Source organism: Symsagittifera roscoffensis, chromosome 1, assembly GCF_963678635.1.
Source record: "Symsagittifera roscoffensis chromosome 1, txSymRosc1.1, whole genome shotgun sequence".
NCBI classification, from domain to species: Eukaryota; Metazoa; Xenacoelomorpha; order Acoela; family Convolutidae; genus Symsagittifera; species Symsagittifera roscoffensis.
In genome coordinates this window covers 87,374,782-87,390,532 of record NC_087062.1, presented here as the reverse complement: position 1 = coordinate 87,390,532, position 15,751 = coordinate 87,374,782, and the positions used below count along the sequence as shown (strand labels likewise).

Sequence of the window (15,751 nt, the reverse complement as noted above, 5' to 3'; positions counted from 1 at the left end):
ACAACTAGTACCAGTGGAGTATAACCGACTGACAGTGTCGGAGACTGTGTCAATAGATGAACCCGCCGGTGGATACATGGAGATGTTAGAATACCGAAACTCGGCTAGAGGACATGTGATGGCTCTGGAAGACGAAATGGCCATGAAAGGTTATCTGGAGACAATGTTGCGAGGCACCACCCTCAAGCAGAAGGCGTACGGGACTCTAGCGTCGTCTAAGATGCAGGCGGAAACGATCGGGCAATTAGTGAGCCTTCCATGGAAAGCAGTGATGTTAAGGTTATTTGAAGAGGAGATGAGGACTACGCCGAGAATACACGCTCTCATGGCAGTACCCTACGTAAGAACCGAATTACAACTGAGGTTCGCCTGGTGCATGATGGGATTAACTCGCGGGGAATATGACTCAGAAGAAAGGAAAAGGTCAAAAGAAGAGAAAGTTTTCCTTATGACGAACCTGAGGGATCTGATAACCCAAGAGGGAGCAGCAGTAGCGTGCGCGAAGCGGAGAGACGCTCTCTGTTTCATTCGATTCCTGATAGAGCAGATTTCAGTACCAGCATTGAACACCTGTGCCAAGATGTTGAGGGAGGGCGATGAACGAGCGAAAGCCTTACTCTTGCTGGCACTGCTGGAGATGCATCAAAGCAAGCCGATGAGGATGAATATGAAAGAACCTGAGGAGTAAGAGCCCATGAGGAAGATAGACGAAATCAGGACATTTTCAAACAAGGAGCTGAGACTCACTAAAGAATCTATGGGGGCCCTGCCGAAATCCAGTGAGTACTGTGGACCGATCAAGCTACGTGTCCGGAATCATAGGGATAGCGTACAACCCTTTCCTGAGTGAAGACATACGCGATTGCTTCTTTGATTACGAGCAGGCAGTGTTGCTAAGATTCTGGACGTCGAGAATTGCAACGATCAAGAGCGCTAATAATCCGCAGACCAAATTGGGACTGGTCTTGGAAGAAGAGGTGACTGCACCTTCCGTACCAAAATCCGACAAAAGAGTGGAGTTTGGGTTGGGATTCTCAGATGAACTACTGAGAGCGAGCGTGATGGTAGTGTGGGAACTGATGAGACCATCATGGTGTCCTAGTCCCAATGCCTACTCGATATTACGGGCGACACAAGATGTGCAGAGGGAGCTGAATGCAGACTGTAACCTGCGTGACCTTAACATCATATATAATGCGAAGATAACAGCCTCTAGGAGCAACGGGGAAGACAAAGTGGAGTTGCTGGAGTTGCTGGGGACCAGAAGACTGGGTCAAACCTGGTAGCTGTCTAGCGGAAGTCTGTGGACTGGAAGGTCACGTTTGTGGAGGTCTGGATTGTGTGAAAACCCTAGAGAGACAACAAAAGCAATTGACGATATTGTTTGGGAGTGTCGTGATGAAAGCAAGGACGGAAACGGAACTGATCGCAGATTGCCATGGAGGAACCGAGGTGAATCTAGTGACTGCACTAGGATTCTACAGCATGTTTGGTTCTTTAGAGTCACTATTGAATCTAGAACAGAGACATGAGATGGTCCCAGCCATCGGTGTGGAAGTGTTCCCAGGAGTTTTGCAAACTGAGCAGAAGCACATAGGAAAATGGAGGGAAGCGATCGAGGCGGAAATGAACATCCGACATAGTGAGAGTTATTGTAGACCATCAGGAGCACGATATTTGGTGGGATCGACATTGGCTCCAATGTGCAAGAGCAGAAACCCGGTGCATTTCGTAGCTGTGGATGTAAAGAGTACGAGAACGATCGTGGATCAAGCCTTGTCAGTGCCAAAGTGTGTTCGATTAACGAGAATGTCCGAAAAATCTTACGAGCTGCTATGTAAGATGTTCTCAGCAGTTCCAGAGAGAACAAAGGAGGAGTTGGAATCGATATTGGGAAGGAAGTTCATGGGATACGTGAGTGGGAACTTCAGTGACTTTGAAAGAAAGAAACAGAAAGGATCAACCGTTACAGATTGCAATACAGTAGACGAGAATGATGAAGTCCACCGAGTGATGATGTAAGTGGAACCATTACTGGAAGCTTCGGGAAAACGTAATTGGAGGAGCATCATGTTGACACATTAGGAGTTTCCCTGCCACTGCTTGCTGCAGACCTGGTGGTATCCCGAGCGTAGTAATCTGGTGTTGATCTGCGACTCTGGAGAGCTGCTCTCCATGGGTTTACCAGACTCATCACGGCCCATAACAATAGTGATAGTGGGAGTTATGATGGCGATACGATGGCTGGAGGCTCATGTGAGAGAAATCAATAGACAGGAGGCACCAACGAGAGAACAGTTGCAGGAATTGGATTGTCTAAAAGGTTTGGATCTTTTTGAGACAACGTGCAAGATTCTAAACATTCCGATGGAAGTGAAAAAGATATGGGCAAGAAGACGATTGATGCCATGGTTCAGAGCTAACATGACTGCATGGTTGTACGAATATGCCAAAAAGCATATGTCGAAGCACGGCAGGGTGTACAGTGGATATCAGCTGGACATTGGAGCAGGAGCTTTCAAGCGATCTTTCGTGACTCATCGGAATGCAGTGACCACCGCTGTAAAAAGAAATTCCAGGACAAGTGAACGTAGTGGAAAGGAGAAGGAAGAGTTGTTGAAGAAAGATTTGGAGAGAAACGTGACGTTGTGTCTCCACAACAGCTTCTGCAGGAACAGAGAGTCTAACGTGGATCCTCTACCTTATTGCAAACAGAGGGTAGAAGAGCAGAAGTGTTGGAGGACTGCTTCCAACAGCGTCAGAATAGCTAGCGATGTGTTGCAAGACACAGAAACTGAAAGTGCAGAGTCAGTGTCACAGGAGGAAGAGATGGAACATTGACAAATGGTCGAAAGAACAAGATGCAAAAAGAAAAAAAAATTAGAAGAAGTTAGAAGTTTTAGAACTTCTAAACGACGAAAAGATTAGAAACAAAGGAGTGACAAAAGAGAAGAAGTTAAAACTCAGAATTTTTTTATGTGTGTGAAAAAACTCAAGTGAGAAACCAAGCAACCAAGTTGTAATTGAAAACTGAAACATTTAGTTGAGCTTTGAACATTAAAGAATTTGTTGCATTTATAAATTTGCATTTTCATTTTAGTTGGTGGCTTTAGAGACACTTACTTACTATTTATTTAGAAAGATTTGAGTAAAGAGTATATTAAAATATTCCAGCCTGCATGACTGTTTTCAATCAACTAGGAGAACTGATCACTTTGTGGCGATATGAAAGGTTTGGGCAATCTCTCGAAGAGGGAGATTTTCTCATTGTTCTTTCTAACCACAGAGTTTCTTAGTTTTAATATTCAGGACAATAACAAGCAAGATTTCCGAAGGGAAGAAGCATGTTAGGATAATTTTAGCTGACTCAGATTATAGAGTTCCTGTAGATTGTCTCACTAACGCTATGAACGTTTATATATCAATCTTCACTAACTCAATAAAACTTGCAGCAAAACGTACGAACGCGTGTGTGTTTATATGCGGAGATATGGATATGCCAGAACTATGCTGGAAGTCATTGTACGCTTCCTCTGATTACTACTACTACTACTACTACTAAAAGAATTTATTCCCTTTAAAATATAAAGGCATCAAACAAGAGAAATGGTATGATTATGTACACAAGACATCACGAACGGCAATTTATGCAATGGCAACAAAGTATTATTGAACAAGAGTTGTTTAAGTTGAACATATCAATTCTATTTTTCAGATAGATTTTCAATTTTGCTTTGAAAATTTCAGGCGATGAGAAAATGTCGGCTATGTTGTTTGCTGAAATCATGTTGGCATACCGACAGACGCGATAGAAGAAAAATTGCTCTGTAAAGAAGAGTCGACAATTCTGGGTTGTTGAAAGCTTAGGGCGTGAGCTATTGCGAAGGTCTTTGGCTGCAAAGGTAAAATTTATGTATCTGTAAAGGTTGAAATCAAATTGATCAGTCAGGACTCGATTAAGAAAACACATATCATGTAAAGCTATAGTGAAGGAAATTGGCAAGGAATTCGTTTTTCTAAGTTGTTCTGTATAGTCGTTGACTCCCGTTACCCATTTCAAACATTTTCTGTTAAATAATTCTAGTTTGCGGCGATATGTTAAAGATGGAAACCAGACCTGACTACCGTATAATAAAATACTCACAATACATAGCTGGTAATATTTGAATTTGGTTCTCATGGATACTCCATAAGGGATTGAACGTTTCAAGAAATGGAAAGCTTTGTTAACTGCAACCAGTTTGGTTTTAATGTGGATGTCCCACTTTAAATCACTAGATATCGTTACTCCGAGATCTTTGATAGATGAAACTGACGGAATTGGGTAATCATTAAGGCAAAGTGTAGATTTGGGGGAAGTTGAGTTAAAACAAATAACTTTGCATTTATCAGAATTAAATGTCATTTCGTTTTCAAGCGTCCAATTGATAAATAGATCAATGTCTATTTGAACTAAGGAAAAGTCATATTTTGAATAGAGTTTGCTGTCATCAGCAAACAGAAAACATTTAGAGGTTTTCAAGACAGCTGGCATGTCATTAATGAAGAGTATAACTACGGCTTTTATTGATTTTCTGGATTGCAAGAACTTGGTGCAGATAGTAGACGAACCTACACACTCAGGTGGAAATGTACTTGACCTTTTTATCGCAGATGTTTTAGATCGTTATAATATCACGATCTTGGAGAAAATCTGTATTTCTGATCATTTTCCATTTTTTATTGAAATATATTTTACACCGTGTACAGAATTCACAGAAGGAAACTGCTCTTGAATAATATCAAATTTTTCTGTCGATTGGTTTCTGTTTGCCCAAAATATCAAAACTTTTGTCGACTTCTGTGTTTATGTGTATGCTCAGCCTTATTTTGGAAGCAACGTTTTCTATTTGGAGTGGTGTAACCTTCTTTACTCCGCTATCGAATCATCTAGTGTACAAAAACGGAATAAAAGAGAACAGTATCCGACGTATTTCTCATCCCATACAATCCAGTTGATAAATAAACTGGAAGCTGAAAACAAGCTGTGCTTTTAAACGACTATTTTGGTTCAGTGTTTACTTTCGATGATGAGGTGTCAGAAACTCAGCCGACACCTAGTTATCATACCATTTGCTTGGAAAATGTTAGTTTCACCGTTGAAGACGTTGAAATTCTCCTGAACGAAGTTCCTGATAGTGCAAAAGTCACAACAGATGAAGTTCCTCCTTTTATTCTACGCTTTGCATCCTCTGTACTTGTTACTTCTGTTTACATTTCTCTTACTTCCATTATTTATTCGCGTGTCTGGACTGACATCTGGAAAAGTGCCATAGTTGAAATTGTACACAAAAGTGAGAACAAGAAAAGGGTGAGCAATTATGGCCCGGTAAGTAATTTACCGAAGCTATCTCTTGTTTTTTAACGCTTGTTGTTCAACCACATATATTAAAAAGTACGATCAAAAATATATAAAAGACAACCTGTATTCATGTCCGGAATATCTACAATTACTCAGCTTATTGACTTTGTTGAACAGTTATATTTCGGCAAAGTTAATAATCTGGATGTCAGTTGTCTTTACTTCGACTTCCAAAAGGCTTTTTGATTCGGTTTCCCTCAAAATTCTACTCGGAAAAATGGCCTTTATAGGCTTTGACAAGAAGTTTCTTGCACTCGTTGAATCCTATCTTTCAAACCGCAGCCAAAAAGTAAGAGTTTGCGATTTTTGTTCTGAACCAGGAGCTGTTACTAGTGGTGTACCTCAAGGCAGCATTTTGGGGCCATTGGTACTACTTATTTTTGTTAAAGACCTGCCAGACTCAGTCACCAACACTATCTGTTATCTTTACGTGGATGATCAGTTGGGCGCAATGTAACAGTCTGCAGGTGCACGCCGACAAAACAGTGCAAATAGTGTGGTCCGGCACACCTCCAGAACTGTTTTTGAAAGAAGAAACAATTTCCTCGGTTGATGATGTGAAAGATCTTGGTGTTTATATTGACAAAAGTTTAAATTGGACATCTCATATTGATTGCAAGCTTCCAACAAGTTATCGACAACTATACAACATAAAACGAAATGTTCCTTACAATGTGCGAATGCGAGTTAAAATCAATATTTATTCGTCTTGTTTTCTCTTTATTCTCCTTTTCAATTAACAATTGTGGAGGCCTTCAGTTACATCACTACGTAAAATTGAGAATATGCCTTAAAAAGGGCGTTCGTTGGGCCACAGGACTGCCCGATTACAGAGCTGCTCTATTAGGGGCAAATGTTTTGCGCATCTGCTATCTGCATTACTATGACCTTGTATTCTTCTTCAAGCTATGGAATGGTTACTTCGATGTAGACGTTTCAGCCTTTTTATCTTTTGCACTGGGAAATTCAGGTTTGAGATCATCTTCTTATGGTTATTTTATCACACAGCCAGGCAGGAAATTAAAAACTGATAATTCCTATTATCACAGGATAACTAAGATGTCAAATTACCTTTTTCGGAAAGGATTTATTACTTTCAGCATGTCTCTTCAGAAATCCGGATGGAAGCTCTGAGAATATCTGACTGAAAAGCTGCTAACAAAGTTGGATGTTGAAAGCTCTTTTTCTTTCTTTTTGTTTTGTGAGCAATCGTGCTGTCGATCATTTTCCTTTTCGTAAATTTAGTTAATAAACCCCTGTAAAGAAGGGTAATAAAGTCTCTCGTTGTTGTTGTTGTTTTACATATTAGTTAGATTTTTAATCCTGAAGATGCACTAAAATTGTGCGAAAACGTTTGTTCAATTTACATTTTTAACGCAGTAACCAGGATAATTTCTGACCTCATGTTTTATCTAAAATGCCATATTTTTAGTGTTTGGAATGGATTACTCGTTCACAATTTTCGACACAGGACTTTTGAAGGCTGCGAACAAACAGGAATCAGTTACGCCCGTAGTCGTGAGTTATCATCTAACATTGCGTTCTTTTAAACACCAGGTAAAAAGTTTCCGAAGTTATTGGAGAAAATTGAATACTTCATCCACCTAAACACAAAGATCTAAAATGAAGTGTGATGGAATATTAGAACAAATAAAATTATCTATCTATTCTATCTATTATTTAATTGGCGTTTCACGTGACACATGTTTAAGAAGTCCCTATGTTCACGTGTTTAAGAAGTCCCTATTTTTGCATGTTTAAGTTTTTTCAACGTATTATTTTTTTGCATATTTAACGAAAATGTTTTTGCACGTTTAAGCTATACCGTAGGTTAAAATGCTTAAGAAATTTCATTTGGCTCATGTTAAAGTCTGTTGGTCTGTTAAAGGCCAAAAAATTGCAAGATTTGAAAATTTTATATATACATACGTTGTATGCATTCCTATATATTGGGGTGCTGTTAAGTACATTTAGGGGTTGCAAATCTGGCGTTCAAGTATGACTGCTCAAATCCTTATATTGTTCGAGATATGGCGCTTTTATGATTTTTTGATTTTTTTTGTCAAAACACCTGAAAGAAAAACCCAACCGAACTTGAAATTCTCAACCCTATAGTGGGGTGCTATCAGGGTATATTCAGGTGTGGCAAATCTGGCGTCCAAGTATGACAACTCAAATCCTTTAATTTTTCGAGATATGGCGTTTTTATGTTTTTTTTTTTAGTTTTTTTTTTTCAAAAAATTTCGATATTAATGAACTAACCGAACTTCAATTTCTCAACACTATAGTGGGGTGCTGTTAGGGTACTTTTAGAAGTTGCAAATCTGGAGTCCAACTATGACTGCTTCAATCTTTTTGGTTTTCAAGATATGGCGTTTTTTATGATTTTTTCATGTTTTTTTTTTCAAAAAATTAAGATATAAAAAAAATTAGATAAAAAAAACTAACCGAACTTGAATTTCTCAACCCCATAGTGGGTTTTGTCAGGGTTCATTTAGGGGTTGCAAAGCTGGCGTCCAAGTATGACTGCTCAAATTCTTTTGGTTTTCGAGAAATTGCGTTTTCTATGGTTTTTTAAATATTTTTTTTTGATCAGAAAACATATAAAAAAATAACCGAACTTCAATTTCTCAACGCTATCGTGGGGTGCTGTCAAGGAACATTCAGGGGTTGCAAATCTGGAGTCTAAGTGTGACTGCTTAAATCCTTTTGGTTCTCGAGAAATGGTGTTTTTATGATTTTTTTAATTATTTTGTTTTCAAAACTCTTAGATATAAAAAAAATTAAACGAACTTCAATTTCTTCAACAGTAATGTGGAGTGCTATCAGGGTATATTCAGGGGTTGCAAATCTGGCGTCCAAGTATGACAACTCAAATCCTTTAATTTTTCGAGATATGGCGTTTTTATGTTTTTTTTTTAAGTTTTTTTTCAAAAAACTTCGATATTAAAAAACTAACCGAACTTCAATTTCTCAACCCTATAGTGGGGTGCTGTCACGATATATTCAGGAGTTGTAAATCTGGCGTTCAATTGTGACTGCTCAAATTCTTTTGGTTTTCGAGAAATAGCGTTTTTTGAGACTTTTTAGTTTTATTTTTTTCAAAAAAATTTAGATATAAAAAAGTTTGATACAAAAAACTAACCGAACTTGAATATCTGAACCCTATAGTGGGGTGCTGTCAGGGTATATTCAGGAGTTGCAAATCTGGCGTCCAAGTGCGACTGCTCAATTTTTTTTGGTTTCGAGAAATTGCGTTTTCTATGATTTTTTAAATTTTTTTTTTCAAAAAAATTTAGATATAAAAAACTTAGATACAAAAAACTTACCGAACCTGAATTTCTCAAACCTATAGTGGGGTGCTGTCAGGATATATTCAGGAGTTTGAAATCTGGCGTTCAATTTTGACTGCTCAAATTCTTTTGGTTTTCGAGAAATTGCGTTTTTTGTGACTTATTAGTTTTTTTTCCAAAAAACTTAGATATTATAAAACTAATCGAACTTGAATTTCCCCACCCTATAGTGGGGTGCTATCAGGGTAAATTTGGGGCTTGCAAATCTGGTGTCCATGTATGACTGCTCAAATTTTTTTGGTTTTCGAGAAATTGCGTTTTTTATGATTTTCTCATTTTTTTCCAAAAAAATTAGAAGAAAAAACTAGATAAAAACACACTCCGAACTTCAATTTCTCAACCCAATAGTGGGGTGTTGTCAGGGTACATTCAGGCGTTGCAAATCAGGAGTCCTAGTATGACTGCTCAAATCTTTTTAGTTTTCGAGATATGGCGTTTTTTATGATTGTTTCATATTTTTTTTTTCAAAAATATTTAGATATAAAAAAAACTTAGATGTAAAAAAAATTAATCGAACTTCAATTTCTCAACCCTATAGTGAGGCGCTGTCAGGGTACATTCAGGGGTTGCAAATCTGGAGTCCAAGTATGACTGCTCAAATCCTTTTATTTTTCTATAATTTTGGTTTGTCTGTTTTCTGAAGACTTGGTTTTGTAGCACCGGAGGTGCGATTGACGCGCTAGTCTTAGATTAACTCTGAACAGCAATGAAAAAAAAACTATTTAAGCTATTCAATAAAACTTGAATGTTTTTCAAACAATCTTTCCATAAGCTCCCACATTTTACTTAGGATTATGAAACAAATTCCTAAGTCTTATGTTACGACTACTGTTACGACAAGCAAGGGTATTGCAATCGGGTACTAGACTTTTTCCCGGAAATAACTTCCCGTAACTCTTGTCCTGGATCCTGGACTTACTCATATTCTTCCTTTTCGCTTCCTGAGACGGCAAAGACTGGTTCGCATATGGCCTTGACCTATTTTTTGTTGCAATTTTTTGTGCATTTTTTTCAGCTTTTTTCTAAGTTACACTACACCCGAGCTTGACGACGAAGATCGGGGGTTCGATTCCAGTCGGGATCGGATACCACGCCTGGACAAGATTCGGCGGTGGTTTTGGCGATCAAACCTGAGCAAAAGGGCAAAAGCAATAGTGGTGCAGGCGGTAGTTGAATCGTCATTTCTCTTCGACTGTAACGTGAGACCGTGGTTACAAGGAGACATCAAGAAGATGCAAGGAATGGTCGATAAATGTTACCGGTCAGTCTGGAACCATGAAAAGGTACTGAGAATGCACCAGGAGGGTGTCAACTCTTATGGGTTGCGCAGAGAATTGGGCATCGACAGCTTAAGGCTGAAGATAGAAAAGCGAACTCTGGAAAGGGTAGGACATGTTTGAGAATGGGAAATGAAAAAACGGTGAAGAAAGTCGTGTTAGGACAGTGGAACATGGAGGCAACCAAAGAAGGCAAGTTGAGGGGAGGGACGATATCCTACTGGAGACGCTTAGTCCGCGAGGCCGCTGAAGACGACAACAACCTTGAGCAGTTGACCCGAGATCGTAAATCCTGGAAAACATTCATCATGAGACGTGTCAACTTCATCCAAGACTGGGAGGAGAAGATGAGCCTCATTGGTAGAAACGATAGTAAGCCTGTAAGAACACAGAGGACAGTCTAGGACGACACTTTCTTTAAATGCAGGTGGGAAAGCTGGGTAGAGCAGGTAGAGTCCAACATGAAAGATTAATCCACAGGTCAACAGACACAAAGTTCATATGCCCCAAATGCAATAGCAGCTTTAAAGAGAACAGCCAACTGACAAATCATGAAAAAAGCTGTGGGAAGCAGAAAAGTAAAGTGGCCTGTAACCAGTGCGGTAAAACTATGTGGAAGACTAGCCTGAAAAAACACCGAGAAAAAAACTGTCACGGAGGAAAAGTCGCGAACGAGAAGAAGAAAGACAATTCCAACTCCCCAGGGAACATTGTACACTATGCCACAAAGTGATCTTAAAGACAAATATGTCAAGACATCGACGGGACATACACGGGTGGCGTCACATCGTCACATCAGCCAAGCACGGAAGGGCGTAACGGCGAGAAGAAGTCGGGATCTATGTTTTTCTGGAAAATTTCGGCTATTTTAGATGTTTGTCTATCAGTTTATTTCAGCCGGCTTAGTTCCTGCAGAACGGACTTTGTTGAAAGTTTAGCTTCTTTCTAGATTTATGAAAGTTCTTTGTAAAATTTCTAATGGTGCAGGTAATTTTGTTCGGGATCTTTTGGACTTTTTTGCGATTCTTATTACTTTTTATGATTAAAACAATTTTTTGATTTTTTTTTTCAGTTTTCGATTTTTCTTTTCATTTGATTTTACTTACAGCCATTTTTTGTATCGCAAGTGTTGCGAAGCTCAGCTTTGCCTCTGTGTGGAGTTATGGATTTATATCTTTGTGGCGCCGCAAAATTAAGCGCCAAAACCTGGCAGATGTCTCATGAAATGTGACATTTTAATGTGCGTGGTAGCAGTAACGGAAATATAAGAAAAATTCAATTGAGAATATAACAAAGAAATTGTAGCTCTCCATACTGTGAATTTTAAATAATGGGGTTAGACCCTTTTTTGCTTTGTGGGTTGAAAATTTAAGTTCTGAATGCCAGGAACCGGGCATGGACTGGATGGGTCGAATTTATGCATCCGATGTATGTTCTTTTGCCAGTCAATACATCTTTTGCCAGTATCTGTCCACCGAATGATTTTGCATACAGCTTTGTCAAATGGAAAAGCAATCAGCTTATGTTTACGAAGATAGGTTATTACACTTGTGAGAGCAAGTGTCTTCTAATCGGGAACAAGATTTTTCCCCCGAAAACAACTTTTCCTACACTTTGTAATTACACTTGCTTGGCCTGGAGGTAATGCGGTTGCGCCCTATGATCTGGCTTACGAGTCAGATAGATCCTGTTGTTTTTTCAATATCTGGAAAATATTTTTGTTCCGTGAAAACTTGATTAGTCGGGCTATAGTTTGTCGGCTTATGTTTTGTCTGCTTAGTTGCAGCACCACAATTTTTTTTGCAATGTAAGCAGTTTTGATTGTAGTCTCAGATGTCGGTGCTTAAATCCTGTCGTTTGTAAAATCTACTATCTCTGACTGGTATATTTTCCATTTTTATGTTTTTTTCGCTTGAAAAATTTATTCGGCCTAATTGATTGCGGCTCATGTTTTGGCAGTTTAGTGGACTTATTTTGTATCGGTCTAAGGGCAAAATTAATTATTCATGTTATTTTTTACCTTTTAATCGCTCAAAATTTTTCGATGACAAAATTTTCTCTAGCGTTTTTGGATCAATTGCCATCTAACCTTGTGTATTCGGCTTAGTGAAAGCTCGGAAAATACTAAAAGTTTGTTTAATTCTGATGGTTGTGTTTCTCGTCTATTTTTCTTCTGAGATTGAATTTTTAGTACTTCTAGAAGAACGTTTTTTTAGGACCACAAGTTTTTGGAATTTTTTGTTTTCAGATCAATTGATGTCTAACCACGTTGTTTTTTGGCATTTTTTGATGAATTGGCGTCTTACCTTGTGTAGTCGGCTTAGTGAACGCTTGGAAAATACGAAAAGTGTGTTTAAAGTAGGTGTTTGTGTTTGTCGTCTGTTTTTCTGAGATTGAACTTTACGTATTTCCAAAAAGATTAATTTTTTCCAAGTTTTTTCGACCTAGTTATTTCCATCTCCTTATCTACATGGTAGCTTGCAATGCTACGCTTTCGTTGTATCGCAAGTGATGCGAAGCTCCACTTCACCTTTGCGGGGTAGCGATACAACGAAAGCGTAGCATTGCAAGCAACCAAATAACCTATCTTCGTAACAATGAGCTAGTTGATGTTCAATTTGCTGAAGAACTTCATTTCATCGAACCTGTTGACTACTGGATTCCTGGGTCCATAAGAGAAGAAAATAATTACGCTATGCGGAGGATCATTTTTTTAAATGACCATAGGCTGTTTTAGGAGCATCAATTTTGTCGTGCTTGTCAAAATAACAAGCGGCCAGTAGAAACGAGGACAGTGAAAACACAATTTTCACCCGAATATCTGGGCAAGAAAAATAACCAGATTAACGTGAAACCCTTATGGACAGAAGACGAGCTAAAGATTTTGCGAATGAAGTATCAGCAAATGGATAAAGAGAAGTTCAGTCTGAAAAGTAGAAACAAAATCATGGAGGTCAAACTGGCTGAGTTAGAAAAAGAGTTGGTGTGTTCCAAGGCCCAACTTGATGAACTTAGTAAGTAAAAAAATAATGACGCTTGATTTTTTCAAATCTCTCTTGATGACATTCATACGCCCAAAAGCAAAATAGTCAGTTGGCTGCCTTGTTTTTCAAGCATAAACTTGGGGCTCATAAATAGTTCTTCATAAGAACCGGAAAATACTAGACAAAAATAGATACGTTTTTTCAATTTTGTCGGTTTTTATAAGCAGGGCAGTTTTTATCATTCGTTTTAGTTCAACTTTCAACTTAATCGACTTAAGCAAATGCTTGTGTTGTGATACGAGTTAATTTTTTAAAGAGGCGATAAACCCAAAGAAAACTTTTTTAAAAGTCGCGATGATTTTTTTTCAGGATAAATTAAGGCTCAAATTTGTTTTTTCAATGTTTGAGTGTTTACACTAGCGTTAACTTAGTGTATTATTAAGAATATATTTTTTTCTAGCCTAAGTCACAAATATTGGTGCCACTTTTGGGGTACCTTTATAGCTTTTTGATCGCATGTGCTTTGACATTCGAATAGTTAAGTTTTAAATTCATCAAATGAACCGAAAAAAGCTATTTGTTTCAAACAACAGCAACAATGAAAACTCGAGTTCAGAAATTTTGGAACTCAATGTATCTCGCAATTTTTCGAAATGCATAATTTATACATAATATGGCGTTATGATTTCCGATTTGTTGCATGCAAAGTTAGTGTGGATGTCTTCAGTTTGTTATATTCCAAATTATTACTTGCAAAATTGTGTCTGTTTGTTTTTGATGCCACTTTTGCTGAATTGATCGACGAAAAACTTGATCGACTTCTAGTTCGAAAGTGGATTTTAATTTTTTCCCAGCCGAATTATAAAATACCTATTGATCCAGTGTTCTCAAAGTGGGATAGTTTCATCGAAAAGTGTCAATTGTAAATTGTGCTTGAATTTCAATGAGTTGTAAGGTCATTTATTTTCTACTTGAAATTCGAAAGTTTTTTTTTTTTAGAAAACGGCAGTATTTTTCTTTTTTCATTGCGTTCATGACTCTTTTGCAACTATCTGTTGGCTATGCTTTCTTATTAAGATCATAACAATTTCTTTGTTTAAGGGAAAGCAAACTCCACAATCGAACTTCAAAAATGTACAGGTCACGAAAAACGTGATCGAGTTGTAATTTCGAAAGTGGATTTTCAGATTTCACAACTGTATATAAAACTTACCTATTGATACACTTCTCTCAAATTTAGTCGATTTTATCAAAAAGTCTGTTTTTTTTCTAAAATTCAAAGATTTTAAAAGGCCCTATATTTTTTTCTCTGAAATTCGAAAGTTGGAAGTTTTTTCAAAAGAAACAAGTCACTGTTTTCTGTGCATTCCTTAACTTTTTCCAACTTTCTGTTGGCTGACTTTTTATTTTTTGTGTTTGCTAAGTTAAGCATTGTCTCCGTCTTTTATTGCGTCTCTATCTTAAGTTTTTTTGGAAATGTGAGGAGCTAAAATAATAATATATATTTTTGACATGTTATCGGAATAAAAATATTTCATGTTTGTTTCCAGCGCGTAGATTTGCAGATAGTGGTATTCGGAACGAGATTAACCAAACAGAAAGTCATCAAAACTCAAAAGATGTCAAGACTCTATTGTCAGAAGTAGATTCAATCAAAGCCGAAAATGCAGGACTTAAGGAATCGCTGCTTGAATCGAAGACCTTAAACCGAAAGTGCGAATCAGAAATCAGATTACAAAGAGAAGATTTAACAAGAATTAAAGAGAAAGTAAGGATTCACGAAAATGATCAACAGAGGGCTGTTCAAATGAGAGAGGAATCACTTAACGCCGAGTTTTCCCTAGAGAGATCGAAACTAAAGCAGGAAATAGATCACTTAGAGTCAGCTCTGAAAGCTGAAAGAAACAACCATATCATAACAAAGCGAGCATTGGAGCAGCTGCAGTTGCATTTTGGGAGGCAGGATACTTTAATACGATCATCGTTGGAAAAAGAGTCCCCCAGAAAACAAAAGAGCTCGCGGACGCCTGATACCTATGAAATAGTATTTTGAGGACGGCCGAATAAGAACTTGAACTGTGTATTGTATATTTGTAAATAATCAATTAAAGCTAGCGATGTTGATGTATTGAATGAATAAAGGTAATGAAGTTATCCTTTTCCACCGAATTGATGCGAGGTAGGAGCAGTGTAACCCTTTGGTCACTAATTTGTCACTATTTTTTTCAATGGTCACTAAAAGTCACTATTTACAACGGTTTTTGGTGACGGACCCTGAAAATTTTCAAAAAGTTTTTGGTGCCGGACCCTAAAATTTTTCAAAGTGACTAAAAACAAATTTTTCAGCCTGTTTATTCAAAATTATGCATGCGGCGCAAAAATTTTGGCCCAAACAGGGACTTTTAAATGCTCTGGGAGAGCTTGAAAAATTCATTTGGTCAACCTAAAAAAAAGGTCGACAAAAAATTCGAAAATTGTCATAGTCACTATTTATCTCAAAAAAGTGGTCACCCTTGGTAGGAGAGGATCAATATTGAGGTATAGAGCAATATCGGCAGTTAGTCGACTTCTAGTTTTTCCCATAAACAACCGCTTAAAAGCAAACTCAGCTCAAGATTTCATTAAAGCTACAAACTTCTTAACAACTGCCTCGAAAAAAGTGTACTATTTTTTTTTGTATTAAATGAAAAAACTTCAGCTGTGAGATATCGGCTGTTTTCCAGTTCCCCCTTAAAT

The 15,751-nt window shown here is 37.8% G+C and overlaps 1 protein-coding gene across 1 annotated transcript in view; it reads left to right on the top strand.

Annotated features, from left to right (window-relative positions):
- The window catches only part of LOC134851623 (uncharacterized), a 421,621-nt gene extending 406,452 nt beyond the window's left edge, over positions 1–15,169 (top strand). The window contains exons 2-4 of the mRNA XM_063867790.1: positions 6,835–6,919; positions 12,769–13,045; positions 14,566–15,169. Coding sequence (XP_063723860.1) covers positions 6,842–6,919; positions 12,769–13,045; positions 14,566–15,068 — 858 coding nt within the window. The 5' untranslated portion in view covers positions 6,835–6,841 and the 3' untranslated portion in view covers positions 15,069–15,169. The remainder of the gene's footprint in view (positions 1–6,834; positions 6,920–12,768; positions 13,046–14,565) is intronic.
- Positions 15,170–15,751: the final 582 nt, after the last annotated feature.